General features: G+C 39.3%; 3 protein-coding genes and 2 long non-coding RNA genes across 5 annotated transcripts in view; 3 read left to right on the top strand and 2 right to left on the bottom strand.

Annotated features, from left to right (window-relative positions):
• LOC124344997 (verrucotoxin subunit beta-like) overlaps positions 1 to 22,350 on the bottom strand; it is a 493,626-nt gene that overhangs the window by 441,650 nt on the left and 29,626 nt on the right. The gene's annotated exons all lie outside the window — the stretch shown is intronic.
• Positions 3,916 to 5,116, top strand: LOC124350627. The gene is made up of 2 exons (XR_006921077.1): positions 3,916 to 4,063; positions 4,866 to 5,116. It is a non-coding gene; the product is annotated as an uncharacterized LOC124350627 (long non-coding RNA).
• Positions 4,854 to 5,494, bottom strand: LOC124349705 (larval cuticle protein LCP-22-like). Its single transcript, XM_046800502.1, has 3 exons — positions 5,389 to 5,494; positions 5,204 to 5,319; positions 4,854 to 5,115 (listed from the first exon to the last, which is right to left on the bottom strand). Exons 1-3 carry the CDS (start codon positions 5,395 to 5,397, stop codon positions 4,860 to 4,862), a joined length of 381 nt encoding a protein of 126 aa, XP_046656458.1. The 5' UTR covers positions 5,398 to 5,494; the 3' UTR covers positions 4,854 to 4,859.
• On the top strand, positions 6,087 to 6,942 carry LOC124350156. Its single transcript, XR_006920405.1, has 4 exons — positions 6,087 to 6,161; positions 6,229 to 6,389; positions 6,483 to 6,611; positions 6,711 to 6,942. It is a non-coding gene; the product is annotated as an uncharacterized LOC124350156 (long non-coding RNA).
• LOC124349711 (endocuticle structural glycoprotein SgAbd-3-like) lies at positions 7,291 to 21,931 on the top strand. The gene is made up of 4 exons (XM_046800515.1): positions 7,291 to 7,295; positions 21,407 to 21,420; positions 21,490 to 21,605; positions 21,669 to 21,931. The coding sequence occupies exons 2-4, from the start codon at positions 21,412 to 21,414 to the stop codon at positions 21,922 to 21,924; spliced, it is 381 nt and encodes a 126-aa protein (XP_046656471.1). The 5' UTR covers positions 7,291 to 7,295; positions 21,407 to 21,411; the 3' UTR covers positions 21,925 to 21,931.

Below are 22,350 nucleotides of genomic sequence, written 5' to 3'. Positions count from 1 at the left end.
ACAACAACTAAAACAACAACACCCTTGCCGATTCCTTTTGAATGCTACATTAATAATCCAGGTAATGAACATTAGTCGAAGCCCAACAAACTTGATCTTGAAATGACCTAATGAATCGAAATGTCCCCCCTTCACGAATATCACGAATCTGCACGCCTATAAAAATAACTTACGGGAGCGAAGCCTGCGGAAATATGTGCACCAATCTGACCTCAGTGGGAGGCATTGTCCAGTCTCCCAACTTCCCCGGCGACTACGGCAAAGTTGCCAGGAGGTGCGCAGCCAACATTTTTGCTCCAGCAGGATGGATGGTCCAATTGACATTCACCACGTGCAAATTGGAGAACGCCAATATCGATGTAAGGAAAAGACATCGAATTTCAGTGTTCCATAATGCAGTGATCCAAATTTATCGACTTTCTTAGGTTTTCGATAATTTTAAGTATATAGCGTCGAGTTATGCAACCGGAAACACAATGACTCCCGTACCCTCTGCATCAACAAAGATAATGTCAATCATATTTGATACGTATCCCACTAGTAAACCCACCAGCGCCGTATACAATTGGCAGGCGACTCTTTCTGTGACGGTATTTCATTTCATAAATTGCACAAACTATTCCTGCGAGATTTTCTTGTTTCAAACGCTCTTATTTTTCTAACCTCGACAGAGCCAAGGGAGTTATTGTTCCGTTTTCGATCCTGGTAACTCCCATTCATTCGATGAAATTATTTAAAATCAAAATTTTTAAAAGATAAAAAGGTCTGAGGAAGGAACGAAATCTTATTTTGTCTATTTGTCACGTGAATCTGCGCGTCTGTGGATTAAATTTGCGGACGCCAAGGATGCGGGACTATGTGCACCAATGTGACGTCAGCGGGCAGTGGTGTTGTCCAGTCTCCCAACTTCCCCGCCGACTACGGGATTGGGAAAAGGCAATGCCAAGTCACCATTGTCGTGCCAGCAGGAAAGAAAATCCAGTTGACGTTCACCACCTTTAATTTGGAGACTCGATACAGTACTATTACTGTAAGTAAGACATCGAATTCAAATCGATGGAATTTCATCATTTCAATATTACTGAGCCCACTCATACTGTCTTTCGTTTTTCTAATTAAATCGTTATTTAAATCTAGTTAACTCGTGTGTATTTGACCGGTGGAGTGATCACTCATCATAATTTGTTTGACTTCTCAGGTTGAAGACAGCGGGAAGTTTTATTTGAATGGTTATACCGGAAGTACTATCCCCCCGGTGTTCACCACAACATCCAACTTAGTGTATATGACTTTTAACAATGTTCTCACTAGTATAGCTCACACCGCAACATACGGTTTCAAACTAACTTACACTGCTGTGTGACGGTATGGAAACTCACAGTATCACAATTTATAATTTCGACTTCGAAAGACGTTTCCATTGTCTTTTTATTTTTGAGCAGTTATAGGTGCAACAAGTACAACATCTCGGCTGACCATTTAAAAATAACAACAACGAAGGCCAATTCCTTTTATCGAAGCCAGTCTGCAGTCATGATTCAACGAAACGTTTAACAGAAAACAAACTTCCTCCAGTAGTCACAACACTAATCACCAGATCATATCGACACTCGCTGTGCTTTATTAACACATAGCGCCGTGAATTCAAATGATTTTCAACTATTATCTTATTATATTATTAAATTGGCAAAAAAAAATAAAGTTATTTAGTCCCTGACTGTCAGCAGCAGCTGTTCTCTATATTTCGTTGTCTTCGAAATCCGTCCTTAGACGCCACCAATGATAGTTGGCGAGTTGTTTTGCGTTCGTGCTGAGATCTTCTGCCCAATTAGCTGTGTTCGTTGGAAAGTGTATCGACTTTAATGGCGAGTAGCAATCTTTGTGTTCCCTGGCAGCCCAAAATGTGACAAGGTTCAGTTGCAACTGAAAACAATTCAGGACGGAGAGAACGACATTTGTATGATGAATGGGGAAGGCGATTGGTTTTTTATGTTTACTGACTCGTGCTATTTTCAAATCGATTTTTGATTGTCTTGTGATATATATTTGTGTTGAATTGAACGTTAGAAAGTCGGAGGGGGGTCGAGGGGAGTTAACACATCACCAAGTGAATCACGGACTGTACTGCTGTAGTTGCTGCTTTCCTACGGTGCGTACTAGTGCGTGTTCCTTTTTTTTTAAATTAAAAATTGAATTTCATTATCACTTGTATTTTTGCAGTTTTGAAAAATGCGCCTTTCGATAAAAAAAGTAGCATTAAGTAAAATGGCAACACCACATGATGTTGACAAAAATGGCTGACGGTGTCCATGCGTGAAGTCGTAAACGTCGTCATAGCAACTTGGCTTGCACTTTCACTTGCAGTAAAATAATTTGAAGAAGAAAGATAAAACATAAAAGTTAAAACTTAAAACCTTTGGCTCAGCTTCTAGTACGTGTATTTCAACTCACAAAGGATGATATTTTGCCATAAAGGTTTCAAAGTGATGGCTTTTTATGTAAAATGCTGGTTCTTCTTTAAAAGAGCTTTCTAAATTGCACCATTAATCCTCAATAATTTTGCTAAAAACTTGTAATAATAGATATATTGACTACATTCAACATGGTTTCTTACTGATAAATAATAATCAGAAATGGATATGTTATGATAAAAGTTTTACTAATCTCTTTTCTTTTGTTCAAGGTTCTCCGAATCTGCTACTATTGAAGCTCAGTTTGTAGATGTTCAAGTTCTAATTGCAAAGTTAAGTTTAAGTAACATATTTTTCCAACAATAATAATTATATTTTAACTGATCTGCTCTTGTCAGATGTCTTTGCCGCCATCCATTTTATATTATGAAAGAATGAGTGGAACTCGAGAGGATTTGATAGCCACCACTTGCCTTTGCATGCTAAATGAAGATCATCTAAGATTGATTGACTTGAGGTATTGCTTACTGTTGCTATGATCTTTTGCCTTGTTGGAAATCATTGACATCTAAACTAACCATGGTTCTCTTTTCAGGGCAATCTTTCACCACTGGATCATAGGACCCAGTTGTAGAAAATGAAGATTTCCCTCAGCATAATTGAAGAACAAATTTTTTAGATTTGCTGGAGTCGCTAAATGAGATCACGGAAGTTTCCATTTACTCTTCTTTCAAGGTAACAAAGTGATCGGTAACCGGTACATCCCATTACAATCTGTTGTTCTCACCACTCGAGCTCAGTAGTATAATACCATTTCTCACTCATCTATAGATCTCCAGCATCCAACAACTGCTCAGTTGTCAATGGAAGAGTTGTGAGTAATTTAATAAAAAATAGCAAAATTTATTCTTGTTTGTTTTGATCCCATATCTGGTGAATTTGATAAACTGTATTAAAATGTCTTGTTTCTCGTCGTCTATTGTGTTAATTAAGGTTTCACGGGAACAGGAGTCGACGACCCATTCAGCTGACTCGCACAGAGCACATCCTACTGTTCAGTTTGCTCATCTTGTTTTCTGGACGGACGTTGACAGGACTTGGGCGTGAGATACACCAACTAGGAGGTAGGAAGAAAATTTATTTTTTGGCTCCTGGAATAAAACATATGGAAAACACCAATGGAATCCAGGAGTAAGGACGTCAGGCGAAAAGTAAGAATAAAAATTTCACGCACATCAATAACAGAAATTTTCTTGATCCAAACACCTTGTTGGTGTTGACGAGAAATGTAAGGCGATGATCGACGATGTTGACGATTTGTTTCGCGAGTTGATGTTGCGGTTCTTGAAGTTCCAAGTTGACGGGCACGTCGACGGCGATTCTGAAACCACCACTAATACAATCAAGAAAAGAAATTAATTTTAGGTAATTGAATTTAAAAAATAATTAAATAGCTATACATATATATACCATAATTGATTTCTCAGAGACGCCAATCAACTGGGCGAAGCGGCGATGACCTTCTAAATTGGGAAACGAATCCCTGGCGAACTCTGCGTCCAGTAGCTCCAACTGCACCTTGTCGTAAAAGTGGCGCTGACGACCTGATCGGGAAGATTTTGCGGTGGAATCAACTGGATAACAATCTGAAGGTAAAAAATTCACAAAAAAAAAGTATAAAGAATAGTCAAGGGGAAATTACCGTACTAGCCATAGTTAAAAGTCCCAGGAAACACTCAAGTACGTAGAAAACGTTAATTAAAAAACTAGTAAACAGGCACAAACAACAGAAATCTGACCTGTGAGGAAGTAGTGAGATGTGAAGTGGACAGAATCCAATGGCGGAATGCGGAATTCCAACTTTTTAGGTTTATATTTACGAAGAAAATATTTTTTTCGACGATGTGACTTTCTTTTCCATTGGCCGAAAAAATAGAAAATCCTGGCAAACACTTCCTGCCGCCCCATCCGCGCGTGCCAGGATTATCTTTCTCGTTTAAACTGCGGCGGCGGAGGATTAGGGAATTATGACTTGGATTATGTAATGGTGGAGCATAGAGCGGTAGAGTGTTTGACCAGATGATCCTTTTCCTAATCTTAATAATACGATGGACTATTTCGTCGGAATCCCTCAAACGCCAGTCATACGACTCTTCTTACCTAGTAAATGGATTTCTCTTCCATCGGCATCATTTTGATGTTTTATTTTTTTTTTCTTAACCTGTAAAGTCCGTTACTTTCGTTTACATCAATGAATTTTAATTTGGAGATCCTTAGAGACCTGACCATTGCCTTTGAATTTCCAGGAACTAGATTGTATAAATTAACTTGAAATTTTCAAAGAAGAAATAACAGTTTTATTTCTCGCGTGTTATAAACTCGTGTCGAAGTTCTTGGGGTATGTGAGCGTTATGTACATCCGGTTGAAATTTAATAATGTCCAATTATTTACAGAACTCCGGCCGCCTTCAGATCTGCGAGCATCTTGACGACGTGTTCGGGCATGGGTGGAGGAGTGGGGAGGTGGTCGCCGGTGGCCTGGAATCCATTTTCATCGGCCACCCAATTGACGGTGAGGACGACGCCGTCGGGAGTCGTGAACGAGTAGGAGCCCTTGGACACGGTCCCGATATCCTCCGGTTTGGCACCAACTTGTTTCTGGCTGCCACTTTCAGACACTTTGGTCCCATCGGCAGACTCGAAACTGATTTTGACAGTTAACGGAGAATTAAAAATAGGAACCGACAACAGAATGAACAGAAAGAATGATAACAGGATGAAAGTGAAGTTACTCGAAATAGTAGCTGCCGTCGGCGTTCATTTCGCTGTTGGATGACACAATTTCGATGGGCTTCGTATCTCCTTGAGGTGCGGCGAGGGCCACGGCCAAGAAAGCGACAGCGACGATCTGGCAGTGCATCAAGTCAAAATAAAAGGTTAACTTGATATTTAATCAAATAAGAGTTAACTAACTTACGAATTTCATTTTGGCTGGATTAGGTTGTTTAGCTGCTCTTCTGAAGACAGTTGAAGGAATTGTGTGAAGAAGATTTCGATGTTGGCCAACTTTTATACCTGGCAGTTGCGGCTGAGTGAAAGTGATAGGCCAAGACCTTCCGCAGGAAACATTCCCTTCTTCTTTGTGGATAGACGTCGGGTAAATATGTAAATGAGCGAAAGGGATGATGCAACAGACAACATTTGCTGGAATATTTTTAAAATCAAAACGCGAATTTTTCAAGACCGGAAAATAAAATTATTAAATGAATTAAATTTTGAATTAAAAAACTAAATGAACGCGCACTCACCTTAGGAAAGCAGTATTTATTTTGAAAAATGCCCGTTTTGATTTAAAAAAGTACTATTCAGTAAATTGGCAACACCACAAAAAGCCAAAACAAAATGGCTACCACTCTACCAGTATCTTTGCGTGCCGTGAGCCCGTGAAGTCGTCATGGTTTCTCATTACATGAAATCTTGATTTACAAACTTCTGTTAAAGAATGCAGTTTAATAAAAGCTACCAGCAACCAAATTCAGACAAGGATTTCAAGACGCCTTACCTAAAGAAAGTGACCACACTTTCTTTAGGTGTTTCTTCTGGTTAGTGAGTTCACTCCCTTTATTTTTTAAATTATGCATACAAATGATGTAACATTTCAAGTGTGAATAACCTTTGCCTTTTTTTCATTTAGTGTTTTTTTTAATAAGGATGGAGTCGGTATAATTGGCTAATTAAGGACTAATTTGGGTGATTTGATTTATTTCAGAAAATTTATAGTGATTTTATACCAGTTCTTTTTTTTCCCCTTTTTAAGAAATGGTGTTTTGGGGCAATGTTGTTCCTTTTTGACATAGCACAGAATTGACAAACTTCATCCAGTTTTGACATCTTCGAAGCAGAGGCCCTGATGCTCACCCTAAATAATGGCATTTCCAAATCTCTAACATTGTTTGAAACTAGGCTTATTGCTTCACGGTAATTACCATTGACTCCTTCATAAAATGTTCATGTTTACTTCATTGACAACTTTTTTTTTTGCCTGCCCCTGTACCTAAACTGACTTTGCAGAGATTTGGATAGATGTGATTTGTGGTGTTAAATCTTTGCCTGAGCCTGAAGATACTTCACCATACTGCATGCTGATTGTATTTGATGCTGTGCAAGCCCTAATGGTTGAAGGAAGGCAACCTCATTGATGTATGTATTTGTAGGTTGTTGATTTTTGTTCTATCGATGTGCAAAGTAACTGTCCAATCCTTGTTTGTTGAAATTTTTCTTCTCTTTATTTTGTTGCAGGTTTGGCAACTGCTTAATCTGAAAGGGGCTCTTGTATTTCTTCCAGTCAGTGAATTTATTGCAAGTTAGTAAGTTGAATGTTCATCTTGAAATGGTTGAAGAGATCGAGTGGAGTCTACTCTTCAACAAGGGGATTCAACATCATCGAGTGACAGATTAAATTTTTTTAGTAGTTACTCTAGTTGAGCAATAATAATTTATGATTTGTGCCATGGCAATTATTCATTATATGTGAGAAATGCAATATACAAATAATAAGTGATACGAGAATTGTGTATATTGTCCCACCTCCACCCACAATTCCTCCACAGTTTTGCAAAAGAACATACATTTATACATACACTGATACACATATACATACATACTTACACTTAAGTTAACCCGTTGGCTGCCACGCCATACAACCCGTAGGTTGTTCTCTACTCACTACGAGCCATGTCTGAAGGATCCATGACCAATGGGGGGAGGAGGACTTGCCATTGCTGACAAGTCCGGGCTGACACGGTGATAGGAGAACATGGAATGCATGCCTCTAGAATAGATCACCGTATCGACAAGGGGGAACAAAGGCGTGGCAGCCAACGGGTAAACTAACTAACAAACACATATTACCAACAACAAATGATGATCCGCGATGACATTTTGGAGATACCGGCGATGTTTTGGTGTCCGTCTTCTCAACGTCTGTATTTCCTGGATGAAGACAAAATAATTCTCATTAAGTTACAGGACACATAAAGGTACATTTATCTGGTTTTTTTGCTCAAAACTTAAAAAGCGCAATTTTAATTGCTTAAAATTTAACTAGCAATACTGAGAACGGTACACAGAACAAAGCTCACTTGCTAGTTTTTTGAAAATTTTCCGGAAGTAAACCGGAAGTAAGCGATAGCTCCTCAACTGTTGAGCTGTCGTCAAAATAAACCAGATATTCGTGATCCCCATGAAATTTGGGGTCGATCTGATATGTTTTAAACGAAATCCAAAATTTGGCCGAAATCGAGAATTTTCCTGAACTATAGTTCAGGAAAATTTTCGAAACCGGAAGTACGAAATCGTACAAAAAAATACATGAACTTTACCACAAATTTTACGAGGATCGCGAATATGTGGTTCTTTTGTACGTAGAATGAATATTTACTAAACTACTGACTGAAGTGAGAAAACCGGAAGTAGAAAAACAATGCAATTTTCGAAAATCTAACAAGTGAGCTTTGTTGGGGGAATAGTTATCGTGAGTTATCACTAAAAAATTACCAAAAAATACTACCGATAAATGTTTAAGGAGATGTGCAAAGTAACTGAAACTGACTTGCTTTGACAATTGAAAATTATCGAAAAGCCATCTAGCGGTAGAAAAGGAAACATTTAAAAAAGACTCCGTTTGCTACTCAAGTGAAGAAGAGCCCGATTTAGGAATTATTACATAGACTGAGTTTAAATTAAGTAGATAATACTTAAACAAAATAAGTCAATTGTCGGGTACCTGGGCATAATCCAGTGGTGAATGACTACAGGTGTGTCATAGTGGACGGAAGCGATCACTGAAGTGGTCCAGTAACTCGTCAGTGAAGTAAGGATAAATTGTGTAGCAGCATAAGGACGGAAGCCAGATGAGCGTGTGTCTCGAAGATAAGGATAGAGTAGAACGTTGGTGGTGGAAGTCACTCTTCTCATAGATGGGGATCTTGCGAGCTCTGTAAAAAAAATGTATCACATTAATGAAAATATAAAAATGAATAAAACATATCAATCTTTACCTTTTCTAAGAAGCACACTGAAATGTTTGTGATGAAAAAACAGTAAAAATGGCATTCACAGCAACCAACAGCATATTACTCCTCGTGTTGAGATAAATTTCTGTAAAGAAAGTGTAATGAACATTTTTTGCAGCAGTATGGTGGCAGGTGATATTGATGCTTTACCAATATCATTTGAGTGATGAATATAGTAAGGCATAATTTGATTTTCATCCAGCAGATCTGGTATGTTTACAAACACATGGCAGGTATGTTATTCTTTCCACACTCTTCATGTCACTGAAACTCTATGGGAAAAAGAACTCTATGTTACTTACAAATTTACAAGGATTTACCTATGAAAATTAAAACTCCACCTATCCCTCGGCTGAGTTGCCTTCTAAACAGAAGTAGAAACAGCCATAAAAAAAGACAAGCTGCTGCAGGTTAAACCACCAAAATTGCAAGATTCCAAAAGGATCCTGTGGTTCATGAGCAAGAGTGCCTATGTTATATGAAAATCAGAATTATGATGGTCTTAAATGCTTCACTGTTCTGGTATGGTAGCAGTAAAGACAAAATTACCTATCTCGGAACATTTGTATTCCACTATGTGTGGGCTTCAAACATGGGTTTTAGGCTTTTGATATCCTGAGGATCATGCTGAACAGTGACTGAGCGCTAAACCAACTTGTTGGAATGACAGCATACATCTAGACTTGCAGAAATAAATTGGTATAATATACAAAATAAGGAAACTAGGGCAAACTAAACCTACATAAGATGCGAAGTCCAGCTTGATATTTGAAATCACAGAAAAATAAGTATAAAATAGCAACACTTTGTTTCGCCCATTTCTCCACATTTCACGGTGCAGAAACAACAAGGGCGACAGTGACGCCATCTGGTAGTGAGTTTTGAATCTTATGTTGGTTGCACTCGACAGTCAGACAGAGATATGACATTACACGTTTCACGTCCTACAAGTCGTAACTTTCATAAGTTTCTTCGAAGCAAATTAAAAAGTTAAACAACGGAGATCGAATGAGTCAACTGTTTGTAAGTAATAGATAACACAACCTTTAGCTAATCATTCTTACAACATCCTTGACTAAATGTTTTTAGATAATGTCAGCTTAAGTTGTTGTGTGACCTGGCCAACTGGGGCCAATAAGCAAAGCAACCAATAATGCAAGCCATGTCTTCTGAAGCTTAATAATTTCTGTTGCAAGGTAGTTACTTTTACCAACATGTTTTTAAATTACTGTGATGTTTAAGGTTTCTAACATTTCAGGTTAACTTTTCCCTGTCAAGTTGTAAATCTTCAAGATATTGGTGCCTTCGCCAGATCCAATTCTTTACTGCAATCTATTTTAAGGACACAAGCAAGAAAATGCTGCTACTGAAGTTTTATGGTGAACGCCATTGAGTTCTAATTTAGGGAAATGTAAGATTGATAGATTTGAGGTATTGCTTTCTGTCACTACAATATGGTTTAAAATTATTAATTATACTCTCCTTTCAGGTTAATCCCTCACCGCCGTTATAGTTGTTTGGAAACTGATGAGAGATTGCTGGAACTGAAGATTGATAATTTGTGTAGACTTAGATCAATTACAAGTGTATATCTGGGGTCCCTTCTTTTCTGTGGCCCCGTTTCCCTAACTAACCAATAACCTACGCCCGCCGGTGGTCACTCACCCGCTGTGATAACCAGGAGGATGAGGAGGGCTCTGGTCGAACGGGGACTTGGAAGGCGCATGATCCGAGGGAACTTTTTGAGGGTCATGAGTTTAACTAAGAAGTCTACTATGACTAATCGCGCTCCCTAGCAAAACTGGCCTCGCACTCTTCTCTCTTCTTCACTGGCCAGGTAATCTCCCTGGTCGCAGTCAATTAAGGCAGTGTCCTCCCCTGTCTTCATTGACTGTAATTACAAGTCAGCAAAATATAGCAATTTACAATTTTGGTACATACGGTGAATACCGTGTTTGAAATTTGGAACTGTTCACTTTAACTTCCGCATTAAAAATTATACATTACATGAGTTTCGGTGCCGGTGAAATATTATATGGTAATTTTGTATGTTATATTGATATTAGTATTATTAAATAATATCAGTGATATAATTGTTTTATTATATATATTGTTAGCCATTATTTTACTGCAAAAATTTATATGATTAATTTAAATCGAAATTTTTGATGAATAAGATATACATGGGTTTTGGTCTGTAATTTATGCAAAATTTAAAATTAGTTTCTCAAATTGATTTATAGCTTATCGATAAATTTCTCCACAATGTTCTACAACTTCCTACGTACTCAAAAATGCTTCTTATGAGCTTATTTGAAATCAGCACGTGACAACCTTTTCCGATTCCAAGATACAATACAATTACAAGATTAGAAGATATTGCGAAAAAATTGCAAAATGTAAGAAGAAAACAAAACATTTTCTCAACTCACTTGCAAAATGACAGACCACACAAATATAGAAAAAAATCAGCGACATTTGTTTGTTTGTTCCTGTACTCCTTAAACCAGGTGACTTGCAGGAAACACCATCATCACATTGGACTGCAACACCATAAGCATTTTATGCATAGCTCAGGCATCAACCAACAGTTGAAAACCTATGAAAATGAGATATTAAGCAATAACAAGTTGTAGTAAATGTGCAAGAAGGACAGTAGTTATTCACAACTTACCCAGTTAGCAAGACAAAATGTTCTGCATTAGCAGCAACAGCAAACAACTTCAACTTAGCCTGGCTGAGTAACCCTGTAAAAAAATTTAATACATTGTCAGGCATACAAATTTGTCAAAGAAAACCAGCAGGGGAAATTCAGTTACTGTTGGCAAGATTGAGTAAAACTAATGTGCAACTATTATTTGATTAAGTCGAGATCAGTTAAGTGATTTAATATCAGAAACAACAAATTAAATATGTTTTAGAGACTAAAAAAAATAAAAAAAGTATCCAAACTTAAACTTACTGAAAAAAAAAATGTTATTAAAGAATTAAAGTTTGTGAGGAGTTATGGTAGCAAGTGCCTTCAATTGCTAAATAAATGTGACCATGTGCTGATGGCTGAACTTGATTTCTTGAAACAGTTTCGCCAATTAAACTCTTTTGTTCAAGAAATCCTTAAACCAGGTAACAGGCAGGAAACAGCATCAGCACATTGGATTGCAACACCATAGGCAAATGATGGCATATCCAAAAGAGGGAAAACCTATGAAAAAAATGAGAAAGGCAAGAACCTGTTGAAATGTGCTAGAAAGATAGCAGTTATTGCCTACTTGTGCAGTTAGCTGGTAGCAAGGTGGCACGTCAAAATGTTCTGCATTGAACGGGAACAGCAAACAGCTTCAACTTAACCTGGCCGACAGTGACATAACCTATGAAAGAAATTAATAAAAATGAAAATCATTTCAACACAATTAGTCTTAGTGTACGGATATACGTAGACTGCATCTCACTAGTTTGCTCAAGTTCAACGTCACGTCACGTACAACTGTGGGCTGATCAGCTGATGGCGACTTCATCACGCTCGACGTTCGTCCTACGACGCCTGGCGGCTCCTTTGTTTATCGCCATCTGGTGGCAAGAGGTTTTTTAAGACCGACATTTACATGTAAGCAACACCAACATGTAGACTCCACATCGTTGTCTTCAATTTTCTTTCTGCCACATTTGTGGCAGCTTTTATTTCTGCAATTAAAAAAAACAAAAAAAAAAACAACATATTGATTCGGTCCCAACTTTTCTTTAGCAATTTGGAAATTTAAATGTACCCATACGTTAGACGTTACTGCGTGAATTGAGCGAGCGTGAAATAATATCTGCATGGACTGCGTGTCACGGAAATTCACGATAACATGTCACAGATTTTTTGGTTGAAGAATAAGTCTCTTATTCAGTGGTTTCGCTCATTTGGTTTAAAAGAATATGCAGCTTTGATGATGCAAAAGAGGCACAAATAGATCTAGACTGGTCACTTTTGTTGTTGATGACTGGGATGTTTAAATACCTCCACCTCTGAAGCATTTGATGAATAATCACTTGCTGCCTGGGCATCTCATTATTGAACCTGCAAATCAGCAACCAGAAGAAGAATTAGGACAACACGTAATTAATTGCACGTTCTTTTTCGGTGGATAGACACGCCGTACTTGCCAGATTAAATGTCGTTCAATTCGCCATGGATGAGACGACTCACCTGGAAGAGAAATTGACTTAATGGTTTAATATTTCATTGAAATGTATATGCAATCATTTATTATGTGGTGGATATATTTAGCCAGGTATTTGAAATTCATAATCGGCAAACCGGAGTCCCGTCCGATGGTTTCTGTCGAATCTCGCAAAATGACCGCATCTGGGCCATACGTCTCCAGATTTGCTATTCCTAAATTAACGCTGGAAAACAAGAGATGAGCCGATGATGACCCGATTGGTCGTGTCTATCAAAAGCATCCGCGAAGGTTCTAATCTCCCCTGAAAGAAAAAAGGTTATAGTTTTGGTCCATCTTTCGATCGATTATGTACTAACTTTGTGTATATCATCGGCAGGATCGACGTCGTAGACTCCTACTTCCGATGCCATGACCACCACATTGTCTTTGTAACGTAGTAGCCTACCTCGATGGACGCAATCCGTTTCTGAAACAACATCAAAAGAGACAAGATATGTCAATGGACGGATTGGCCGGTTTGAATCGCGGAAAAATCGGGATTAATAAACATCTGGACGTCCAGGTCCGGGGATCGTATTCACGAAAAACATTTTCTTGTGCCAGTGTTTTTGTCCAGTTAGACAAACACTCGGAGGACTTGACGAAGTGAAACGAAAATTTAGGTTAATCAAATTTTGTTTTAATAATTGAAGGAATATAATCTAATAATAATAATAAGGATAGAAATAATCTAATAATAATCTAATAACGGGTGAAATGAGCGATCCGATGCTTCTCGTGAAAGAGGTGCGCTACGAGAGCGAGAGAGCTATACAAAAGAAAAAAGGTAATATTTAAGAGAAAGTTTTACAAATTTTTTTAATTAATAATACTTTGTTGTGTCCTCGTCTATCAGGGTTTCCATCAGAGGGACTTCCGTATCCATGCCTTGGGGGATCTTACTGTTAAATTAACTAAGAAATTGGTAACAGTTCACTGTAGTTTTTTCATAAGAAAAGTTACCTTCTTCTCGTACTACCTCCTTTCGACGTTTGGCATACCAAATACTATCCTCTGGCTCCCGATCCTTCAACAAACAAGCAAGAGCTTCAGAATTGAAAAGCAACAAATATGAAGAAATGCAACAATTTTGTCTACCCTTTTTTCGCCTTTCCTTTCACGACGTTCCTCCTCGGTTTCTTGGATATTACGTCGTTCCTTGCGATCTTCTCTGTCACGCTCCATCCATTCATCCTCACGGTCAAGCTGATTACATAATTCAGTTACATTTAATAACCATGTAATTTTGGAGTTATCGTGTTTTCCTACCTTGCCCGAATGAGGCCTATTCTATCTTCTTTCCGTTCTTTTATCCTCTTCTCTCTGGTACGGTCAGGAATTTCTTCTCGTTTTTCAATCGATTCTTTGTGCCGATCTTTCTCTCCTTTTATTCTCTCTTCCTTTACTTTATCCTTTGTCTCCCTGCCAAAATAATAAAACTGTTAAAAGTGCCGTGATTCTAAAGCTGGTTAGAAAATTACCTTATTTCTTTTTCTTTTTCAATCTCCTTGAGGCCAACAGCGACTGGAGTGCTCGACTGAGATTCGCTTGGAGTAGAGGTAGGAGTATCATGCAAATTTGTTGAAGCTTTTTCCACCCCTAAGAATATTTATATTTAATTAAGGTGAAGCAATATGCAGAAGAAATTTTTGGAATTGTACCATTTACTCCTTCATGCTTAACAACTCCATTCTCAGGCTGAACACCAGGATTGGCTGCCACAACAAGTGGATTGGTACTTTGAGGAGTTGTTTTAGTTACCTAAACAAATTAAAATAAATATCCAAGTTTTATCAACGAAACAATGATAACAATGTTCTTTCTTACAGGTTTCCTCGTCACCAGATGGAATTCATCTTCTGGAATTGACGTTTTTTTTTTCTTTAATAGACCACTATATGAAATAGCCATCGCTGATAAATCCTGTCGTTGGTCTCGTTGTTCACTGCTTACTACTTCGACCCTTCCAGCAATCTTCTGTTAGAATGTAAAACAAATAAAATAAAAATTAATTAATTTGTTTCAACAAAGAAATAACAACTAATTACCCCGACAAGAGGCGTGATAACGGGGAAGAATGGCAAGATGCGTATTAGGACGATCAGTGCATTTCGAATCTGGACATAGTCTTTTGATTCAAGACATACAACTAGCGCTTTGGCAATCTTCTGGTGCCACTTGTAAACAATATGACGATAGTTTTCAAAGTCAACGTGATCGTTTTTTACCCCAGGCTGATCATCGCGTTTAATTTTGGTAAAGAATCCAGGAAAATTGGCACACTCTTCGTCAAATATTTTCTTGCTTGAGTGCCAATGCATTACAGTTTCGAGCATGGCACACAAAAAGCGTCCATAACGATTTGCCTCGTTTTCCGTACAAGAAGGCACAGTTTTTGTTATATCACAAAAGATCAGATCGTAGCACTTAAGCGTTAAAAAGTTTGGTGTTTTCAAATTGTGCATAAGCTAAAAACAAACAACAACAAAAAAAAAAGTTAGCCAGAGAAAATCTTCATGATGAGCTACTTAGACGCACGTACCTGTACAAAGCGAGCGCAAAATAAGGCATCTGTCGCGGTGAAAACGCAGCGATGAATAAGGCAGTGTTGGAGAAACTGGGTGATCGTCTCCGTTTTTGATAATTTGAGAAACCAGCTGTCTTTTTCTTGTGTTAATCTCGCCATGATACGTTCATTGTGATCTTTCTGTTTCTTTTCTTCTTCCAGAAGTTTGTCCATCAAAGCCTTACAGCGATCCAACTCTTTCTTCCGTTTACTGTCTGGCAGATTACGATTTTCATCTGTCTGTTGAATGGCTACCTCCAGGCGTTGCACTTCACGTTCGTACGCAGCATTCGGCACTGACAAATCGTAGACCGTCAGCGACCAAAAAGTGGCAAAAAATTGAGGAGATAGATCCTCCCAAACTTTATCCGCGAACAAAGGACGAACTGATTCACAAATGGGAGTCATGACCAATCGTACAGCCTAATAAATTCAATTTTGGGAATCATTTCAAGTAAGACAAACTTATTAAATACAAGCGACTTACCTCTAAATACTTTTGAGTTTTCTGGGCCGGAAGTAAATTCTCAGAATTCTTTTCAGCACGCCACAATTCATCGTATTTGGAATTGACTGAATAAATTAACATTGGTCGTGCCAGATAAAATGCGACATCAGAATGGATGTGGATGTCGGAGAGCCATGATCCTAATTGTGACCATGGAGGTCGGAATACTCCGCTCAGGAGTGTGCGTCTGACGTAGTCGTCGTCACTCATATTCAAAGCCAAGAATTTTCCAAGCTGAACGAGCGTATCTTGACATTGGTCGTATAGTTTACCTTCCAACTACATGAAGAAAAATCAAATAGAAAAGATGTAATGCTATGTATTTTTAAAATGTAAAATATTTGTAAAAGAAATACCTTTAGATGATTATTCTCTGTTTCTTGATTTTTAAGGCGTTTGTTCCATTTGTCGCGTTGCTGTGCGATAATATGACAGAGGGTTATGGCCAAATTGGATTGGAGCAATGTTTCCTTTAAACGCTGGGCAGCTTTCTTGTTAACCAGAACCTGTCCAAAATGAGCAGCTCTTAACAGCTCACCGCCTTGCATTGCTTCCATGTGTTCCTTTGTCATTTCCTCGGACGCTTCGGTGCCCCCCATTTTATGCACCATTTCCTGAATGTGCAATAGTTAAACATTAAGGGGTTTTTTTAAGATATTATTATATTAAATCAATATAAGTACCTGAAGAATCAGAAGACCTGAGCTCTTTTGCGCCTCTAGTTGATTGGCAACGTATTGGAGAAGTCCAGTCAAATCTATGTTGTATTTCTCGTAAATGGCTCCACAAAAGGCGGAAAGGGCCGTCAGCCGATGGCCGTCAGCAGAGATGGTAGTTCCATCAGGTGTGTTGCGCTCCTTGTCTGGGTTCGAAAGTGCTTCCAAAACGCAATAACCAAGAACATCATACGAAAGGTTTGTGAAGTACTCGAGTGAATCCACAAGAGGGCCAATCATGTTGCCGTCGATTTGAATTTGGGACAAAATGTAGTCAAAAAGAAAGCCAGGGCAGCTGTGACTAAGCTTGTCAAGCTCTCGATCCGTGGGCTTGACGTTATCCTTACTCACATGCTCTATGATCTCCTTGATGCGTTTAACGCAGTCTACTTTGCGGCGGATGAGCAAAGGATGGCTCTGAAACGTGTCGTTCTTCCGAAGGTCATACAGACGATAACGGTGCTCATGAGGCAATTTCTTCAAAACATTCCAGATTTCTTCTGCTACACAGCAATTCGATTCCATGAGGGCGAGTGATGGCCATACTACAACATCAAACAGCTTACAAACGTCAGAGTACAGAGAATCCGGGTCTTGCGGAAGTTTCTTTGAACTGTTCAAGCCACAATCATCTAACGCAGTATTGCACAAACGGATTAACTTGCGCAGGAGGACAGGATCGTTAAACAAATTGGGTCCCAAAGAGAGTAGCATGGGGATAGCAGTTTCTCTCAACTCCTTCATTTCCTTGGCTTGAGTGCCATACACCGGTTCAATTACGTAGTTGATCAGATTGCAGATACTGCTCGAGATGGGTAGATAAGATGTGAAGAAAAAATCTGGATGAAATTCAAGAAGACTAGAGGCTTGATCCCAAGCTCCCACTGAAAGAAGAGCTTCACACAGTCCAAATTTCTGATTATAAGGTGCCTTTTCTTCAATCAATTCTTCAATTTTGTCGTCTTCTTTTGGAACAGCGTTCATTCGACGAGCATACTCTTTTGCGTCTGCTAATTCTTTATTGGCGGATTCGTCGATTTCACTATCTTTAGGCGTAAGCCAACGATAAATATGTTCTAGACGAATGACTCCATGCTGCAATAAAAGAGCAGTGATGACGAAAAGATTGTTTGGTGTGGAAGACGGGTCGATTGAAGCAAACTTCAACCCTAAGACTTCACACAAAGTAAACGAATCTGACTTGTACGAGCAAATCAGTGGAACAAAAAGACGACTGTGAAGCAGCGGCCGACGTTCAAACGATTTTATCGTCACATCTAACACCCGATTCGGATCCAAGTTGAAGCAATCAATTAAAGACTGTACAACCTGTGTAAGTGAGGGGAATATTTGTACATGGTCAGAGAATGATATTCATAAAATGTTTACTTCTACAATGGAGAGTGGAGTGACGGTGTCATCAATCTCTTGATTGAGTTCAGTTATTAGTTTTGCATAGCCTTCATGTAAAAGATTAAACTTCTGCTGCTTGCCTGCTTGTAAAATAATTTTATCGTTAAAAAATCCTCTGAGGATTTCAAAGATGTGGAAGTGGATTTACTATTTTTTTCTTCATCCTTCAGACGTCCAGCTCGTTTCTTCATAAATGTGCAGAAAGATCTACGTTCGGCTGGATTCAATGACTTATCCTCGTCGTTACCTTCTACTTCGTCACCTATTTCATCGTCAGAATCTTCTTTCTCTTCCTCCTCATCTTCTCTTTCTTCATCGTCTTGGAGGAAGGAAGAGATACGTAGCTCGGCCATGGGTAGAATCTCCTACTAACAGGGATGCTGTTTATCTAAATGAAAAATAAAAATTGAGTCACGAAAAATAGTGAGACAACAACAAGTTAGGCAAAGTTGAAAATCTATCAGGTCACAGGAATGAAAGTATTGAAAATCATTACCCAAACGATGATGATGAGATTGTTGCTGTGATGACAGGTCCAGCAGAAGCAAAACTGGAATATCTTGTTGTTACGTTATGGCTGGTTCAGGACTCAAATCTGCACAGAGAAAAAGGAAGAAAACTCACAAGGAAGCTTCAGTATCGACCGTAACTGAGAAATATCGTACGCAAACCCAGCAAATGTGAAAATCTGCCTAAAATGCCAATATCAGAAGGAGCACAGCAAAGAAAAAGAACTGTTAACAAATTCAATGTCTTTCTAAAAACAATGTCAGCAACAACAACAACAATGTCAGAGGCGCGCGCCATACCGATGCAGAGTAGACCCCCCTCCCCCAACCCAACAACACTCAGAATGCCCGCCCACTCTCCCGCAGGGCAATAACTACCACCACCACCACCAAAAGTGACCCACGTCACGTGACACCACGTGAGGTACAGTGAGTAGTAGTAGTAGGGGTGGTGGTTGGTTGGGTGGTAACAGACAATCAGCTGCTTAGAGAATTAGAGATACCAGATTTTACCGACACCAGAGCGCGCTAGTGTCCAGCCAGTACCTTCACAAGTTCCTTTCGGCTGAGCACCGTGAAACAAAAACCGACTTCAATCGACTTGTACATTTGGCATTACATAAAATATAGATGTTTTATACTCGGAATTCCAAGGGGAGAAGGGGGGAAATAATTATTAGACAACGTCCTTGCTTACTACTCCTTACTTGACTACGCACAAGTCCTACTCCTCCCCCACTGTTGTACAGTACACGTTTTACGTCATCCGCTTACGCAAGCAACCCCTTCCGCCACACACTCGGGTATCGATCAAATTAAAATAAATAAATAAATAAAAAAATAAAAGATCAAATTACCTTAAAATTGACACCTGTCCACGTGTGTGAACGTGTGTGTCGTACAAAGAGAAGTGAAATGGCGAACGTCGGCTGCTCAAGTCACAAGACGCACCACAGAATCAACAATTCACTGGAACGAAGAGAAACCCTTCGATAACAAATAAATAAAATAATTGAATCAATTAAAAAGTAAAAATGATTTAAAAATACATATTTGGGAAATGGTAGACGAGAGGGTTAAATGACTAAAATGAGGGAGGAGGGTGGAAGCATGGCTCATGGCCGCTTAGACCGGCGTAGACAAAAGTTACACACATGAACGGGGTGGAATTACAAATAAATGAATCTCTTGTGAGCAGCACACTTACCGAATGTTACACACGTTCTTGGCACAAGACACTGACACACAATGGCTGGGGGTTTCTGGTGGCCACAAAGTTACATACACTTTTTCGGGTGCACGTTGGGTTTTTTGGACGCAGCGGATCTCTTAAACGTGTATGTTGGCGTCGACCGAAAACTGAACGAGCAACACTTGTGGCGTTTCATCGACCAAATAGTAGACGACGAAAAAACACCCCCGTGAGTGTGTGTGTGTGTCTTCTTTTGGGCCCGCTGCGCTTCTCCGCCCTCTAACTGGCGGGTTACGAACCAAAAAACCGTCTGGCCCCTTTTTTTAGTATTTTCGAATCTTTTTTGGCAATTTCCCCCTCTGGGCATTCAAGTACGCCTCTCTCGACATTCGTCTGCTAGACCCAAAACATTTGCCGAAAATCTTTCGATTGTCAAGGCCGAAAAATTTGTTATCACATTAAATATTACAATCACTCGCCAATTTTTCTGCCGTAGACGGTGACACAAAAGAGGTTTTCGTAACAGAAAAAAAAGGTAAATGGCGGCTCGATCAGCTGCCGGGACTGGCGGGACAGATAAAACAAAGGTCAACCATCGACGATATTGCAACCAGCCAATGTTTATGGCAAGTGTAGCCGATCAAAAGATTCGCTTTTTTTTATTTTTCGTGCCAACCGAATATTCACCAACTTAACGTTGGATCAGTGGAGGCGAGGCTAACACACAAAAAGAGAAAAGAAAATGCAATTGCGACTCGATGATATTCCGCCCGTTTATCACAACTACTTGCACGGGCACTACATCTTAACGTTGTTTGTTCTCTTGTCGCTGCAAGGTATTCAGCGACGAGACAATTCTCTTGTCAGAGATTGTAAATCCGTTCAATAAAGATGGACGGAAACGGGTCGTTAACTTGGACAATCTCCCCTTTTCCTATTTTTCTCGGCGTTTTTTTCCCTCAGGATCCATTAGACACACACACACACCGTCTGCCCGTTTTTATTTTATTTTCGTGCGTCGTTTGCTTCACTGCAACTAACGCAATGAACGGAGCAAACGACTCATCAAGAATCAACCGTCTGCATAGGGAAATGAACAACAAAAAAAAGTTGAAAGAGTTGCCGAATTTATTCCGCCGTGGATCGCCCATCGCCCTCAATCAACCCGAACAAGTCGGAGATTAAATTTCAAAATAGAAACTTCTGGCAGTTTCATAGCGAGGGGGGCCTATTAAAAGGTTGCGATCGCGCAATGCAATTCTCGACTAACCTTAACAATCAATCTGAAAAGAAAAGGCTATCAAAGATCACTTACTGTTTTATTTAGTCTCCACGTTCACCAGCCGAATTTCTCATAATCGACAAACGAGAGCTTGACGTCCTATGGCTTCCGTCGGATCTCACGAAATAAACAATACAGGCCATACGTCTCCTGATTTGCTGTCCAAAGCATGTTTACCTAAATTTACGCTGGAAAAAAAGAGATGAGAATAACAATTTCAACACAATGTGAAGACAGCCTTGTCGTGTAACACGAGAAAACAACGAATCAATTCGATTATTAAATTGTCGTTTTAAAAAAGATGTAAATTCTAGTCACTGCTGTCTGTTGCATCATCCCTTTCGCTCATTTGCATATTTACAAAATGTCCATCCCCAAAGAAGAAGGGAATGTTGTTACCTTTGGAAGGTCTTGGCCTATCACTTTCACTCAGTCGCAACTGCAGGGTATAAAAGGTGGCCAACATCGCAATCTTCTTCACACAATTCCTTCGTCTGTCTTCAGAAGAGAAGCTAAACAACCTAAACCAGCCAAAATGAAATTCGTAAGTTAGTCAACTCTTATTTGATTAAATATCAAGTTAACCTTTTATTTTGACTTGATGCACTGCCAGATCGTCGCTGTCGCTTTCTTGGCCGTGGCCCTCGCCGCACCTCAAGGAGATAAGAAGCCCATCGAAATTGTGTCATCGAACAGCCAAGTGAACGCCGACGGCAGCTACTCATTCGAGTAAGTTAATATTAGTAATCCTCTCATCATTTGATCCTAATGAAAAAAAAATTTCAAAATCAGTTTCGAGTCTGCCGATGGGACCAAAGTGTCTGAGAGTGGCAGCCAGAAACAAGTTGGTCCCAAACCGGAGGATATCGGGACCGTGTCCAAGGGCTCCTACTCGTTCACGACTCCCGACGGCGTCGTCCTCACCGTCAATTGGGTGGCCGATGAAAACGGATTCCAGGCCACCGGCGACCACCTCCCCACTCCTCCACCCATGCCTGAGCACGTTGTCAAGATGCTCGCAGATCTGAAGGCGGCCGGAGTTCTGTAAAAAAATTCAGCAAAATGTTTCTCATTTATTCGGAATCGAATTTGAACATAATCTACCAGATGTACATAACGCCCACATTCCCCAAGAACCTCGGGATATCAATCAGTTGTACTTCAGTCAGAAGAACGAAGAATAAAAAATTGTGCTACTTTTCATTTTTGAGATATTTAAAGTTAATTGGTAATTCAAAGGCGATGTAAAGCTCAATCGTACAGAAATGTCAAGAAAGAACTGATCGTTACAAATGCCACGTAACTTACCTGGCGAGTCCAGCAGAATTGTCAATTGAGTTTCTGTTCAAAAAAAGATTCTGTACAGAGATGGGGCAGCGATTAAAAGCCGATAATACATTTTGGAATAAGAAATGCCTTTTATAAACTTTGTCGTAAGACAAGAGAGATCAACTAGACACACGAATTAATTAAA

The sequence above is a fragment of the Daphnia pulicaria genome, chromosome 1 (genome assembly GCF_021234035.1).
Source record: "Daphnia pulicaria isolate SC F1-1A chromosome 1, SC_F0-13Bv2, whole genome shotgun sequence".
Classification (NCBI taxonomy): domain Eukaryota; kingdom Metazoa; phylum Arthropoda; class Branchiopoda; order Diplostraca; family Daphniidae; genus Daphnia; species Daphnia pulicaria.
The sequence above is the reverse complement of the archived record's forward strand: the minus strand, read 5'-3'. Positions and strand labels throughout refer to the sequence as shown.